This window comes from Lissotriton helveticus, chromosome 8, assembly GCF_964261635.1.
Source record: "Lissotriton helveticus chromosome 8, aLisHel1.1, whole genome shotgun sequence".
Lineage (NCBI taxonomy): Eukaryota > Metazoa > Chordata > Amphibia > Caudata > Salamandridae > Lissotriton > Lissotriton helveticus.
In genome coordinates this window covers 1490159687-1490175322 of record NC_136069.1, presented here as the reverse complement: position 1 = coordinate 1490175322, position 15636 = coordinate 1490159687, and the positions used below count along the sequence as shown (strand labels likewise).

The following is a 15636-nucleotide window of genomic DNA, read 5'->3' as shown; positions in this document are numbered from 1 at the left end:
CTTGTAATTTCCCTTTTGTGAAATCCCTTAGGCAGACTATTAGAATGTGAGAGGTTGGCCTCATACTTTGCTTATAAGGTGTTTATATATTTTTTATATAATTTTTAGAGAGTCGACATAAAGATTATTAACAAGAAACACTAATTCTAAATGATTAGTGTGGATTAGTTGATGCCGTGATAAGATCTGGGTTATGTAGGATAATTTTGTTTTCCTTATTATTTTATTAATATATGCAAGAGTTTGCATGTAATGCCAAACGAGTGTTATGTTTGCTTCACCTTAGTGAAATAGCGCGTGTAATTGTTTCCATTACAAGGTCCCTGGTTCCTTTAATATTTTCTTTGGAAATTCACGAGCTGAGTTCTTTCCCTATGACCCCTACTCGCGGCGGTCAGCTGCGAGCTTTCGTAGACAAACAACCTCTAATCTTAGTTGCGTAGTAGTGACGTTTAGGGAGTCAGTGTTATGATTGGCAGAGAATCGAATTAGTCCGCCGTTTATTCCAATACCCGGAAGCCTTTTGAGAATCGGCGTTCCGCGTCCTCAGAAGCAGTCAGAGATTCGGTCCCTTTCAAATGAGAATGATTGATGCATTTAGGTGAGTACTTGAATTCTGTATGACATATAAATCCTGTTACATGTAGCTCGTTTTTTTAATAAAATAGAGACCTTATCGAATGCCTGTTTCTTACAGGTAATGCAGTAGCCACTCTAATCTAACCGGGAGTATTGACCGTTGTAACACGGGTAAGGTTGCAATTAGTTTTCTAATTTTAATTGCCCGATATATGTAGTTACTCCAGGATATCGTAATTTTGTTTATACAGGAGGTGGATACTCGATCAGTTGAAAATTAATTGGTATCCCCTACAAACCTTTGTGAGAGCTTCTAAAAGACCCCATGGGGTGGATTGCCTCTTAGAGATGTTGACTTAAGGTATGTGGTCCGCATATCAGAGGGCTTTTGATGAGGAACTTGTCACGTTTGGGTGTTAAGGGCGATAATGGTGTGTAGTGAACTTGAACTTAATTTACTTTATTCTTTGGACCTCAAATTCATATACACTTGTCACTTTGGGTGTTAGATTTAATTTATGTTGTGCTGCCTTTACCTCGAGGGAATTAGATTACATTTAAAAAAATTAGATTTTTGCCTTGTAGTATGGAGTAATGTGTGTTTACTAGATTAAAGCACTATACACTTAGAATACTCTAATAGTCAATCTATTTCTTAACCTTTAGGAATGAATTGGTTGAATTGCCCTAAAGTCCTGAAGAGGCCTGAACTAACATATAGGCTGAAACGCGTCGACTACATATAATAAGGCATCAACACAAGAAGATTGTGATATAATATATGTCATTACATGAATAAGGAGCTTGATATTAGTTAGAGGGAGAAAGGAATTGACCCTTTCAAGCCCTTATTTGCTTTGTTGTTGATGACCAGATATAGGGAATGCTTTGACATAATTATAGTCAACGTCCTTTTTTTTAAATAGATGTGGGCCGTTTAGACCAACAAACTGGTTAATTTTGAAAAGTTTTTTGTATGTATTGTATAAATTGTGTATATGTATATGTGTGTTTTGTACAAATGTTTTGTAAAAATATGTGTTACTAAAAAATATGTGTTACTAAAAAAAGAAAATAACAAGCTCTAACTGATAATAAATAGCTTCAATATTCCACTTTGAGTGATTGGTGTAACCTCAAGTTACATAGGAAAACAGGTTTTTTTGATTTAATTTTGATTTAATTTCATATGACCATTATTACAGGTAAGGAAAGGACAATTAGTGGTGTCTTTTCTATAATTAAGTTATACTGTTCAAAACCTTTACCATAGGCATTGTTTTTGTTATAGTTGCTTTATTCCCAGATGCCTTTGGGTTATTTGGGTTCCCCTGTTTATATATAAAAAGACCTCCCCGTATGCAAACAACAGGCATGGTAAGAGGACGTCCCACTTAAGCCTCATGGCTTCCTCAAGACCCATAATCATGCCCTTTAGGTTTCGGTTGAACCTTTCAACCAACCCATTTCCTTGGGGGTGGTAAGGTGTGGTGAACTTGTAAGTTACCCCACACTCCTGCCACAGGGACTTCATATACTTGGAAATTAAGTTGGTGCCCATGTCAGACACTACCTCTCGAGGGAATCCTACTCATGAGAAAATGCCCATCAGTGCTCGTCCCACCACGGGGGCTGTCACTGTCCTCAGAGGTATGGCTTCCAGGTACCGAGTGGCGTGGTCCACCAAGACCAGGATGAATCTGTTCCCCATGGCTGTCTTGGGTACCAGTGGCCCCACAATGTCAATCCCCACCTGCTAAAAGGGGGTACTGACCACAGGGAATGGCTGGAGAGGAGCCTTCTGCTTCCTCCAACTCTTTCCACTTGCCTGGCAAGTCTGACAGGTCCTGCAATGAGTGTCTGAACTCTTGCGCATTTGGGGGCCAATGAAAGTGGGTGACAAGCCTCTCAAAAGTCTTGTCCTGTCCTAAATGTCCTGCCAATGGCCCATCATTAGCCAGCCTCAGTAGGAAGGCTCTGAAGCTCTGGGGTACCACCAGCACATGGGCTGACCCAGGCTCAGCAACCTTAGGCTCACTATACAGGAGACCATTCTCCCAGTAGATCCAATGTGACCCAGACTGATCACCTGCTGCCTGGCTTGCAGCTTGTTGCTGCAAGCCCTCAAGAGACGGGCATTCTCTCTGCTCCCTGAAAGAATTCTTCCCTGGAGGGGCCTCCTTCTTGCTGCCAATGGGTCAGCTCAGGCAGGTCCCCCAGTTCAGCTACCTGGTCCCCGGTAGGCTCCAGGGCATCCCCTCAGGGTCTACCTCCTCCTGGGCCGTGGGAACTTTGGGAGGTGGTTTCCTGTACCCCCTGCCTCTTCTCTCTAAGGCAGGTTCCTCCGCCTCCCTCTAAGGCTCCAGGTCCTCTTGAGCACCCCTACTGGCTGCCATTGACAGGGTGGTCCACACGCCCAGTCAGGCAGACCCTCCATCCTCAGGTGAGTAACCTTCTCCATCTTCTCCCAAGGTGAGCTCTTCAAATCGTTCCCCAACAGTCAACAGGCATGGCTGGCCTCACAGCTACCTGAAGAGTACCCGAGACCCCCTCCCCAATCAAAGGGAACCTAAGCCATGGGACAATGGCTCTCTGTGATGTCGGCGTGAACAACTCGGCAAAATGCATGAGGGACAATCTGCTCTTGAGACACCAGGTAACACCTGACAACTGTCACACTGGCTCCTGTGTCTCTAAGAGCCTCCACCTTCATCCTCACCCACTGCCCACTGCCCATATTTCTTAGTGTTCCTGGGCAGTTGGTTTTCTTGGACCACCTCACAGTCTCCTAGAGAGACAAGGGACATCTCTGCGGGACTCCACCCACCTTGGACACCAATCTCCTCCCCAGAGGGTACACTTACCATCTGCCGGGGCGGCACCTGGGATCACTCACCCTGTGACCCGGGTCCCCACATTTGTAACATCTCAGGGGTTCCTGTGGAACAGGATTACATGTCGGGGACCACTGGCTTTCTCTCAGGGGGGGGCTGGGAACCTTTCCCTTGGTTCCCGTGGGAATTACTTTGGGGCCCTCTGCGGAACTCCCTCTGTTTACCCTTGTCCCCCCCACGCTTCTGCTGGGGACCCTGCCCACCCTTGGCTGAGTCTCCCACGTGACCCTTGCGGACCCTGGTACTGACCCAGCATTCCGCCTCCTCAGCAAGCTTCCTAGAGTTAGTCAGTTTGCTATCAATCAGGTGTTGGCACAGCTCTGGAAAACAATATCAGACAAGTGCTCCTATGCAATCAAATCCAAGAGACCTTGAAAATCATTAACTTTGCTGCCCTTCACCCAACCATCCAACGCTCTGCGAAAGAAAGTGACATATTCTACCCAGGTAACATGTTCTATCTTCTTGCACTTCCTGAACCTCTGCCTATAGAGTTCAGGGGTCAGACCATACCTAGTCATGAGTGCATCTTTCATGTGGCTATAGGAATTATGGACTTCAGAAGGCAAGTCCAACAGTGTGTCCCGCCCCTCACTAAGGAACCTTCCCCACAACCCCGCTCCGCAATCTCTCTCAGAGACCCGGAGGGAAGACATGGCTACCTCATAGGCTCTGAACCACTGCCTAATATCATCATTTTTTTTAAACTCCTTTACCACATCTTTGGGGATGTACACTCTAACTTCCACATGTGCTCACGGTGTGCTGCCACCAGAGGGAGTAATCTCTAGGCTCCTTGCTTTCAGATCCAACTCCCTCAAAACTTTGTCATGCTCCAACTGTAATCTCTTTTCTTCCAGAGCCATCTTCTTGCTTTCTAGCTCCAGTTGCCCATTCAATTTGAGCTTGGCCATCTCCATTTCATGCATCCTGTTTTCTTTCGTCTCTGCCAACTCTTCGGGGGACAGTCCTCTGGCAGAAACACTGCTACCCGCTGGGGAGGGCGCACCCCTCTTCTCAGGACCCAGTGGCCCACCAAGCTGCTGCTCTGCATCCTCATAATCCACTAAATCTCCAGGGGCATTCCTTGCCGCCATCCAGGCCCTCAGCGCCTTGTGATACTGCTCCTTCTGGTTAGGGGAATTTTAAACTTTTTGCAGAAGCTCCTGAGCTGCTTGTTGGTGTAGCTCTCTATTTTCTCTTCCTCCCAATCACAGTCAACAGATGCAATAGATGCTGTCTCCTCCACGATGACTGAATCAGGCATGATTTTGTAAAAATGGAGATCTCTGGCCAAAACAAGTATCAGAAGTACATGGTTGTGTTATGGTCTGCACTCACTAAGTAGTGTTCACCAATCACTGTACATGAGTCACAAATGCAAATCCGAAATCCCATCCGCTGACCACCAATGTTAGAATTGGGGGTCTCTAGTTGGCATAGGTAGATACTTGTGACAAATAGGGATCCTCTCCTCTAGTCAGGATAAGGGGATTACACTCCTAAAATAACCCCTTCTCACCCCCTTGGTAGCTTGGCACGAGCAGCAAGGCTTTATCTCAGAGGCATTGTAAGTTAAGCATTATTGACCACACACAGTAACCCAGTGACAACACTATGAATGGACACCACACAAAGTTATACATCAAAAATAAGTATGTTTTATATAGAGTTACCACAAGACCAATAAACAACAAAAAGAATCCACAGCACTATTAGATTTCAAGAGTTCTGGTTAAAAAGGCTTAAATCAAGGTTCTGTGCGAGTTGGTAGCCCTCTCTGGCTATAGCGTTGTTGAAATAACACAGAGTCTAGCAAATCCAGCGGACCGCATCGGTACGGGCCCACTCAGATGTCGACAGGCTCAGTCACATTGCCTTTTACTTGAGGCGGCCGGCACGGATGTGCGAGCCGGTTCCGGTGTTCGTCGCGATGCAGAAAGGAAGCATTGCAGTGCGCGTTGTCCCTCGAGGCGGTGCAGGCAGCTGCCAGTTGACAGTCGGTGGTTCCAAGGCATGCCTCGCAGGGCGAGACGGTGCTTCGATGGGGTGCTTGCAGCTTGCGGGGCTGCGACAGAGCTGGAGTTCGGGAGCTGGCGTCGATCAGTCCGGACAGCGGTGCGAGTAGGGTGATGCATCGCAAAGCATGCGAGGTGGTGCCCAACTCCGGTGCGTCCACAGGACTCGAAGTCAGCAGCAGTGACTGCGTCGGACAGACCAATACGAGTCAGTGTAGCGAGACGTTGCACGTCACAGTGTCCACCAGTCGCGTGCAGGCAACGGCTCGGTGACGGCGTCAGGACAGAGTAGGTGAGCTCAGAGCTTGCGTTTTTCGAGGTGGACGTTGCTTGATGCGGTGCCTAAAGGACACTGGGCCGGTCATGAGAGTCACAGCTCCCTGCCTCTGTAGCCACTGAAACAGCGTTACCAGCAGCAATTCACAAAGGCTGGTGAAGTCCACTGGTCCTGGGACTTCGGTCAGGGGCAAGCTCTCTTCCAAGCCCTTTGAGATCTTTTGCATAAGTTGAAAGTAAAGTCCACAAAGTTCTTTCTCCTCTCTTTGGCAGTAAGGCAACCATTGCAGGCCAATCCCCCAAGCAGCACTTCAGCTTGGGAATAGTCTCTCCTCAATATCTTCAGGGTCCTCTATTCAGCAGAGGTTTCGTCTTGTAAGTCCAGAAGTGATCTAATTTCTTGGGATCAGGGTCCCAATACTTATACCCCAAAATCCTTTGTTCTCTGAGGGGAGAGGGGCCTGTGCCTAGTCCAAACCAGTTCTGAAGCACTCTGTATACCAGACTTCTCATTTCCTTTCACAGCGCAGGGCAGGCACATCAGACGCCCCACAGGAGATGGAGCCAGCATTGTGGAAGGCAAGTACAGTCCTGGAGCACTTTGTTGACAGTCTTCCTTCTCTTCTTTCAGTGTGCATGGCAGTGACATCAGACGCACCACAGGGGTGGAGCCGGCATTGTAGAGGGAAGGACCAGCCCTATTCAGGTCCCAGGTGCAACTCCTCACTCCCATCTAGATGCAGATCTCTCTACTCACCACTGGGCTGCCCCAGCCTGTCTTCTGGAATCCCCCAGCCCTGTCACTCACAAACCCAGACAAAGGAATACACAACCTAGCAGAGGCAGGCTTAAATGATTAGGCAAGCAAATACCTACTTTCTAAAAGTGGTATTTGCAAACACAGAATATTAAAATAAACGTCACTAAAAGATGTATTTTATTATTCTGAGTCCAGGCATTCTAAACTCGAATTTCTACCATGTTCTCTGAGTCGGTTAGGATTATAAGCATGTAATAACCTAGAAGCCCATTCTGGACTATGGAGAACAGGTAGCCTTGCAACAGTGAAAAACTAAAATGGCTGTAATTCATTATTAGGACATGCAACACACATCAGTGCTTGTCCTACCTTATACTTACAATGCACCCTGCCCTTGGGCCTACCATTGGGGTGACTAATATGAAGACAAGGGGAGGTTTAGGGACTGGCAAGTGGGTGCACTTGCCCAGTCAGCATGACAGTACCAGACTGCACGCAGGCTCTGCAATGGCAGACCTTAGACACATTTTACAAGGCTGCTTCTTTGGGTGGCACAACCAGTGCTGCAAGCCCACAAGCAGCATTTGGAATTACACACCCTGGGCACACTCAGTGCACTGTACTAGGGTCTGACAAGTAAACCAAATAGTCAATCATGGAATCACCAATTAATACATACATTTACAGTAGGGAGCACTCGCACTGTGGCACTGGACAGCAGTGGCACAGTACCCAAAGCATCTAACACCAGCAAAAACACATGAGGCAACATCAATAAATGGAAGGGAGACCCACGCCAATGGTGCCAGGTCTAACAGTAACAGTTTGACCAAGATGACCTTTTTGACCCACATAAACGAAACACAACCTTAACGTCAAGGTGAAATTAGGGTTCAAAGACTGTGTGATCTCGCTTCCGCTATTCTTATCATTTTGGGGAACTGATGTATATGTGGTAAAATAGTTTGACGTCACACCTACTATCTAATTGCTCAATGTACAAGATTGTTTTGCACTATCAAGTCCTGTGTTACATAAAACTGCAAGCTTTGTAAGTACAAGAACCAGCGGCAACATGTACTAAATGGATATAGGGGACACAAACTGGTTTGGGACTTGAAATGTCTCCATTGTGGATCTGTGAGATTTGCAGGAAAGAAAAGTCTTGAAAGTGGTGCCCCTCTGCCTTAATTGAGAGTCAAAAAGGATATGTATCAGTGGGCAATCCATTAATGGGTTACCCGAAAGGGATGGTATCTATTTGCATAATTGAGGCTGTCCGTGAGTCACAACTTCCACTTTGAGAATGGAAGCTGTTGGCAAAAGAGGGAGAAGAGAGCTGCCCAGGGAGCCCCAGCACCTTCTCCATATGGCCCTTTGTATTATGAAATTACTTTTATTGCAGTTCCTGTCCCTTTAAGAGATAACGGTTGCAATTGCTCAATGTTACAAATGTGACTGCAGTGACAAAGGTCAGCTTTTTTTCTTGCAAATATTCATCTCTGCATTTGTTTCACAGTGAAAAATTTGTCTCATTAATAAACACAAGGATGGACTCTGCGAATCCTACCGAGTGACCATTTCTGCGATGCAAAGACCAGTGCAAAAAAATGTGACAATTCCCTGAAAAACAGCAACTGATTGGAGGCCTAATCCTTACTTTATTGATGCCATTGTTGTATAACTTACGTTTGTAATCAAACAATCAATCATAACACTTGAAAGTGCACTACACACCCGTGAGGGTCTCAAGGCACTGGGGGTGTGGGGGGTCCTGCCAGTGATCGAAGAGCCAGGTCTTGTGGAGTCTCCTGAAGGCCAGTAGGTCCTGGGTCTGACGTAGGTTGGTGGGGAGGGTGTTCCAGGTCTTGGCAGCGAGGTAGGAGAAGGATCTGCTGCCGGTGATTGCTCATCAGGGGCAGGGAACTGTGGCGAGGGCGAGACTGGTGGAGCGGGGCTGGCGGGTGGGGGTGTAGAAGTTGAGTCGAGTGTTGAGGTATGCTTGGCCGGTCTTTGTGGAGAGCTTTGTGTGCGTGGATGAGGAGCTTGTAGGTTATCTTCTTGTTGATGGGGAGCCAGTGCAGGTCTCTCAGGTGGGGTGTGATGAGGCTGCGGCGGGGGATGTCGAGGATCAGACGTGCTGACGCGTTCTGGATGCGTTGCAATCGCCTCATGAGCTTGGCCGACGTTCCTGCATAGAGGGCGTTTCCATAGTCCAGCCTGCTGGTGACGAGGGCCTGGGTGACTGTTCTTCTTGTCTCGGTGGGGATCCACTTGAAGATCCTGCGGAGCATTCGGAGGGGGTTAAAGCAGGATGAGGAGGCGGCGTTGACCTGCTTGGTCATGGAGAGGGTAGAGTCGAGGATGACCCCTAGGTTGCGTGCGTGGTTGGTGGGTGTCGGGCTGTTCCTAGGGTTGCAGGTCACCAGGAGTCATCCCAGGCTGAGGGGGTGGAGCCGAGGATGAGGACCCCCATCTTGTCCGAGTTCAACTTCAGTCTGCTGTTCCGCATCCAATCGGCGATGGTCTTCATTCCTTCGTGGAGGTTGGTCTTGGTGGTGTGAGGGTCTTTGGTGAGGGATATGATCAGCTGGGTGTCGTCGGCATAGGAGATGATGTTGTGGTCATGCTGTCGGGCAACGTGGGCAAGGGGTGCCATGTAGATGTTGAACAGCGTCGGGCTGAGGGAAGAGCCCTGGGGTACACCGCAAATGATTTCGGTGGCCGTGAAGCGGAAGGTGGGGAGGCAAACGCTCGGAGTACTGCCGGATAGGAAGGATGTTGTCCAGTCGAGGGCCTTCTCTTGGATCCCGGCGTCGTGTAGGCGTGTGCATAGTGTGTGGTGGCAGACCATGTCGAAGGCGGCTGACAGGTCCAGGAGGATGAGGGCTGCTGTTTCTCCGTTGTCAAGCAGGGTCCTGATGTCATCCGTGGCGGCGATGAGGGCGGTCTCGGTGCGGTGGTTGCTGCCGAACCCGGACTGGGACGGGTCCAGGATGTGGTTCTCCTCGAGTAAGCGGGTCAGTTGATTGTTGACAATTTTCTCGGTGACCTTCACCGGGAATGGGAGCAGGGAGATGGGTCGGAAGTTCTTAAGGTCCTTGGGGTCCGCCTTGGGTTTCTTGAGTGAGGCCTTGATCTCGGCATGCTTCCAGCTTTCTGGGAAGGTTGCTGCCTTGAAGGAGGTGTTGATTGCTTTCCGAAGAGGGGGTGCGATGGCTGTGCTGGCTTTGTTGAAGATGTGGTGGGGGTATGGGTCCAGTGGTGACCCAGAGTGGATGGTGTTCATGGTCTCGCTGGTTTCCTCGTCATTGAAGCTGGTCCAGGAGAGCAGGCAGTTGGTGCAGGTGGTGGTCGTGGGGGCGGTGGTTTTCGGGGCGATCGCGGCATTGATGCTGTTGTGGATGTCGGCGATCTTGCGGTGGAAGAAGGTGGCCTGTGAATCGCACAGGTCTTGCGAAGGAGGGATATCGTTGGTGTTGGTGCTGGGGTTGGACAGTTCCTTCACAATGTTAAAGAGCTCTTTGCTGTTGTGTGCATTGTTATCCAGGCAGTTTTTGAAGGAGGCCCTCTTGGCGGTTCTGATGAGTTGATGGTGTCTGCGGGTGGTGTCCTTGTGGGCTGCGTAGCTGTCCAGTGTTCGTTTGCGGAGCCAGTTCTTCTCCAGTTTTTGGCAGGTTCGTTTGGAGGCCTGGAGGTCTTCGGTGAACCAGGTGGCTTTCTTGCTGGTGTGGTTGTTGGAGTGTGTCTTGAGCGGGGCGAGGGTGTTGACGCAGATGTCGATCCACTGTCTAAGGTTGCGGGCAGCGGTGTTGGGGTCGGCGGAGTCGGCAGGTGGGTTCTGGGCGAGGGTGTTGGTTAGCTGGTCTTCTTTTACCTTGCTTCAGCAGCGTTGGGGCATTTGTTGGGTGCGGTGGTGCGTGGTGGGATTCCTGAAGGTGAAGTGGATGCAGTGGTGGTCAGTCCAGTGGGGTTCGGTGGGGTGGTTGAAGGAGACGTGGGGGCTTGCAGTGAAGATGGGGTCCAGTGTGTTGGCGGCAGCGTGGGTTGGTGTTGTCACGAGCTGTCTAAGTCCGAGGTTGGTGAGGTTCTCGATCAGGGTGGTGGAGTTGATGTTGTTGTTGTTCTCTAGGTTGAAGTTTAGGTCTCCGAGGAGGATGTAGTCTGCGGAGGCGAGGGCGTGTATGCTGATGAAGTCGGCGATGGAGTTGCTGACCTGTGGTTGGGGTCCGGGGGATCTGTAGACGAGGGTTCCTCTGAGGGTGGTGTTGGGGTCGGTGTGGATCTGGAAGGGCATGTGTTCGGCGGTGCTGAGGGTGTCGTTGGTGTTGGTCGAGACTCTGAGGGTGTTTCTGTAGACTATGGCGATTCCTCCTTCAATGCCGTTGGTACGGTCCCTGCAGGTGATCTTGTAGTCTTCCAGGATGGCTATGGCATTGTCGGAGGCTGAGGTGAGATTCAGCCAGGTCTCCATCAGGAAGGCGAAGTCTGGAGAGGTAGAGTCGAAAAGGTCCCAGAGTTCGATGGCGTGTTTGAGGGCGGAGCTGGTGTTCAGGAGGATGCATCTGAGGTGGTTGGGTTCTTTTGTTGGAGGTTTGGTGTGCCGGATGCTGGTGAAGCTGCAGTTCCGGAAGGAGAAGGGTCCGTGGGTGCGCTTCGGGGAGGCCCGGAAGCAGGTGTGTTTTCGTCCGGGGTTGAGTGCGTGGAGGGTGTTGGCATCGTAGTGGAGTCGGGCGTCGTGGCATTCGCGGGGGCCAGGAGTTCTTGCGCTGGTCGCGGTTCAGGCACGGACGGGCGCAGACGGGTGGCCATAAATGGAGAGGTGGGAGGGAGGTGCAGCTGGGAGGCGGGAGTGGGGTGGCCAATGGGGGATGAGGAGGTGGGGCCGCAGGGGACGCAGCGGGGGGAACCGGGGATGGGAGGGGGTGGCGAGGGAGAGCAGAGGTCAGGGGGATAGTGGGGGGCAAAAGGATGTTCAGTTATAAAGTAGCACAATTCTACAGACACCAAACAGTAACAATCACGAAAAGAACCAACGATGGGCAGAGCCTAAGCGGGCTTCAAACCCTGGCAGGAGCTGGCTGGGAGCACTGGTGCCGAACAGGTGGAGCTGCGCGGTGCGTGGAGCGACCTGCCAGAAGCAGGGAGATGGTCGCGGGTAAGGGTGACACTAATAGAGGTTATAATTGCATGACATGAATCCATAAATATATATCAACTATTGGAAAATGAAAAGCTGAGTTTTCCCTCTGTACCGGATATATTTATATACAGGGCTTTAAGTGGGCCAGGTGCTGAGCACCGGCATCTCTAAAAAGCAGGTGCTGAGACGTGTCCCTACTGGGATCTCCATTTTTGCCCTCATGCTCGGGGGAGGGGAATCTTAACTCTGCAGCCTACCACACTTCACTGCCTTTGAGGTATCTTCAAAGTGACTTGTGATAATCCTTTCACAACTCATTAAAAACTGAAGCATTTTCAACATTCTATACAACGAAGCCATAGTTGCTGCTTATTTATCTTAGGCAACTAACAACTATTGACAAAGCCAATAGTCCTGGATTGTTGTTGGTGTAGTGTTACTTGTAATATATATCTGGATGCAATAACAGATGCAGCAGAGTACCCGTTGGGTGGAACACTATGCTAAGCACAGACTTTTAGCTTATGTGTTTTTAAGCCAAGCCCTTACTTACAATGGTCATGCCCCTTTGAGTGACCCCCACCGCCCCCGTTTTTTCATTCCACTTAAATCCCGGTTTATATCTACAGAGCTCAATTACTTGCTCGTACTAACGTGGTTTGGCACATGATTTCCTTATTATTTTTTTTTTGTTAAAGTTGATACCCAACAGGGCTCTTTTTGTAGCTAATCATTAATATCACGCTTCCTCTTCTTTTCATACTTGTAATAAGTGTAGCAAGTCACGCCTTAGCCACAGGCCATCAGTTTCATTGGTTAACCAATCAGCAGGCAGCATACTTCTGCAGAACACTGTCAGCTCTTGTTCGGTCCCTCGGCTAACTGCAAGCCTCATCATATGGCCACACAGCACATGACCGCGGCCTCCCACCCCATCGGGCGTCAGCACGGATCACTACGCGTTACAATCCTTTGGTTCAAGTTGGGCGTCTCCGCGATCAAGGTTAGGGCTCGCGCAGACAGTGATCACATGAAGAGCACATGCTTTCAGTCGGGTTTTTTTTCTGCGATACAGTCATTGTCAGCCAGCCAATAGCAACATGAGCATTCCTTCTCATTATTTGTGTGTAAAAATGAGTGCCAATACAGGGCACAGATGCAAGGATGTGAGTAGCACCTCTCGGCTGTTCCAATGTTTTAAACGAACACCCAGTAGCATTCTGGGACTTGGAGTCCCATATCACGGGACCATTAATGTATAAGATCAAACATTGGCCAAAAAGATGACTGGCTGATGAGGCGCCATGTGACAGGGAGTCAGATTGCAGGATTTAGAAGGTCAAGGTTGATCAATAATCATGCCAAAAATAAACATAAATAAAATAATTACATGTTGCGCACTTTCTTGCTTAAAGCTTTTGCATTAGTGTGTGAATCTAGGCATGCTTTCGCTGCGCACTGTGAAAACCAACACTTCGGTATCATTTTCTTAGGACCTTCCCCAGCGCCTTGTGCATTTGCAGGACTATGCAATGCTCAGAGTAGACACTCTACTTTAAGAGAATCACCATGACAGCAGACCCAACCTGGCCCCTGTGAATGCAACTCGTCCTCTACAGGTTTGCCACATATATCTGAAGGTGGATGGATTCAATAGACACTTCTGTGTTAACTTTACACCTGGAATGCAGCGGGGACGCTAATGTCTGAGCTAATATTTAGCAACTAATTTCTAGTTTTTTACGCCAATGCTATAGACCAGCAAACGTCCGAGACCTGCTATTAAACTCACGACTCCTCTGTTACGTCAGTAATCGCAATGATGCCAGGCACACTGGTTGCCCTGATTGCAAACGATAGTGCGGCTGCACGTATAGATTAGGTCAATTTGTAGAAACCGCATAGAACTAGTAACACTTTGACATTTTCTTTGAGGCAATGCATCGAATTATATTCACCACTGTGGTGGTACACAATTCACTTTCCCTCTTAAATGAAGTTTTTTTTGTAACAGAGGGCGTGTTTTACTGTACAGAGAAATACAAACCAGCGTTACAAACTTTTACACAAACTTTCGCGATCACACTCTTTCCTGACATCTTCTGGCGATAAACAAGGTGCATGATGGCCTATGGAGGAAATACAATAAAATACAACATTGACGAATATACGGCAGAGACCACTAGCTACATGTGACAGGCACATTAAAAGTAACATCCCCATTACTAGAGTTTAAAATCCAAACAACAGACCCCATCGGCGCATTTCTGAAGAGTTCCAGCCTTTGCAGGTATTTTTTACATAGACTTTGGGAAGCATGCAGAAAAAGTGAAGATTGTATCTAAACGGGTTCTAGAAGGGCAGTTCTCGGTGGAGAGTTATCCGATCACTTACCAGCAATGTCCCACAGCTGCAGTCGCACCACGGTTTCTGGGTTCCAGTTCAGCACCTTCAAGGCGAAGTCGACCCCGATGGTGGCCCGGTAGTGCGGGGAGAAGTTCTGGTGCACGTAGCGCTTGATGATGCTGGTTTTCCCCACCCCGAGGTCCCCGATCACCAGGATCTTGTAGAGGTGCTCCTTATCGTGGCCCTGCATCTTAGCTCCTGGTCGTCCGGCAGACTGAGGATGGTGGAATCCTGCCAGGGTCAGGAGGAATTACTGAGGGGGAGGGGAGGAGGGCAGAGAAGGCAGGAGGGAGAGAGAGGCCCACTGAGGGAGAGAGCATGGAAGCAAACGAGAGACCTCCTCTGGAAGTTGAGGGAAACTCTCGAAGGAATCGGCACAGGAAAAACGAGGGAGAGTCTCAAACTTCTAAAACACAAAACTTTCTAATTAGGGCAACTTTCATTTTCTATAAATAAGTTAAATGCTCAGTCCCTGGAGGTCACAAAGGGTCCCATTCCAGAAAAAGAATGCAGTGGCACAGACCATTTTTTGTTCTAAATAAAATGGGGGAAACGTGTTCCTGGCAGGACAAATGGGTAAAGCTAATGCCATGCCTAGTTTAATGTATCTTTTTGTAGAGTGTTTTATAAAGCGCGCACATGACCCAGGGGTATCAGTGCGCTGTACATAGGGTTGAATGAAACAAGATGAAAGGTACAGACACAGATACCTCTAGAGTAAAGAGCAGCATTGGGCTGTTGCAACAAAATATCATAATTATAAAACAGTCAGTGCATTAAAATTCCGTTAGTCTTCATAGCTCTATTGACTTTGTGGTGGGTATTTGCTGGTGCTCTGAAACTATTCAGAACCACATACCGAGAGGATCAGAGTGTTTGAGGGTTCTCCAGTAAACGACCTGCCTCTTACCAATCTACAGGCTGCCGGCATTGAGACGACCCTTGTGCCCTGTCTCTCCGAAAGACTATGCCAGGAATCTATTCATTAGGATCTTTTTTTACCTCTTTTTTAAAGAAGTGGATCTATGGATTAGAGCGCACCTTGGGTGGTAAGGCATTCCAGATCCTTGGCGCAGCTCCGGAGAAGGATCGTGTGGAAGTTTTTTGCTTTCGGAATCTAGGAGGTTCCAGCCTGAGAGAGTTAGCGCTTCTAAGGTAGCGGATGCCACTGGATATTCAACTCTTTTCTGCCAGGTAACTTGGTTCTTTAAAATGTAATGCTTTGTGTGTGAGGCAGGCAATTTAATTTTCAGTTGAGCTCTTGCTTCAAGGGGAAGCCAGTTTAGATACCAAAGCAATAGGATGATGTGGTCAAAGCGTCTAGTTCCTGTTACCAGTCTCCCTGCCGCATTAAGAGTCATTTTGAGTGGAGCTGTTCTCGTTTTGGGTAGTCTGACAGTGTTGCTGCAACGTATTCTAGTCTGGAGACCACAAGTGCTTTTACTGCTTGTTTGAAGTCTGAAAGTGGTAGAAATGGTTTCAGTTTTTTCATTATTATGACATGGTCAGCGACTAGCTGCCGCCTCCCCCCCAATCCGGCACCCCATACCCAGGAACGAG

At 48.6% G+C, this 15636-nt stretch overlaps 1 protein-coding gene across 1 annotated transcript in view; it reads right to left on the bottom strand.

The window, feature by feature from the left end:
• Positions 1-14309, bottom strand: part of RAB38 (RAB38, member RAS oncogene family) — a 317605-nt gene extending 303296 nt beyond the window's left edge. Inside the window, exon 1 of the mRNA XM_078656234.1 lies at positions 14065-14309. Within this exon, the coding sequence (XP_078512360.1) occupies positions 14065-14266 (202 nt within the window). The 5' untranslated portion in view covers positions 14267-14309. The remainder of the gene's footprint in view (positions 1-14064) is intronic.
• Between the last annotated feature and the right edge of the window lie 1327 nt (positions 14310-15636).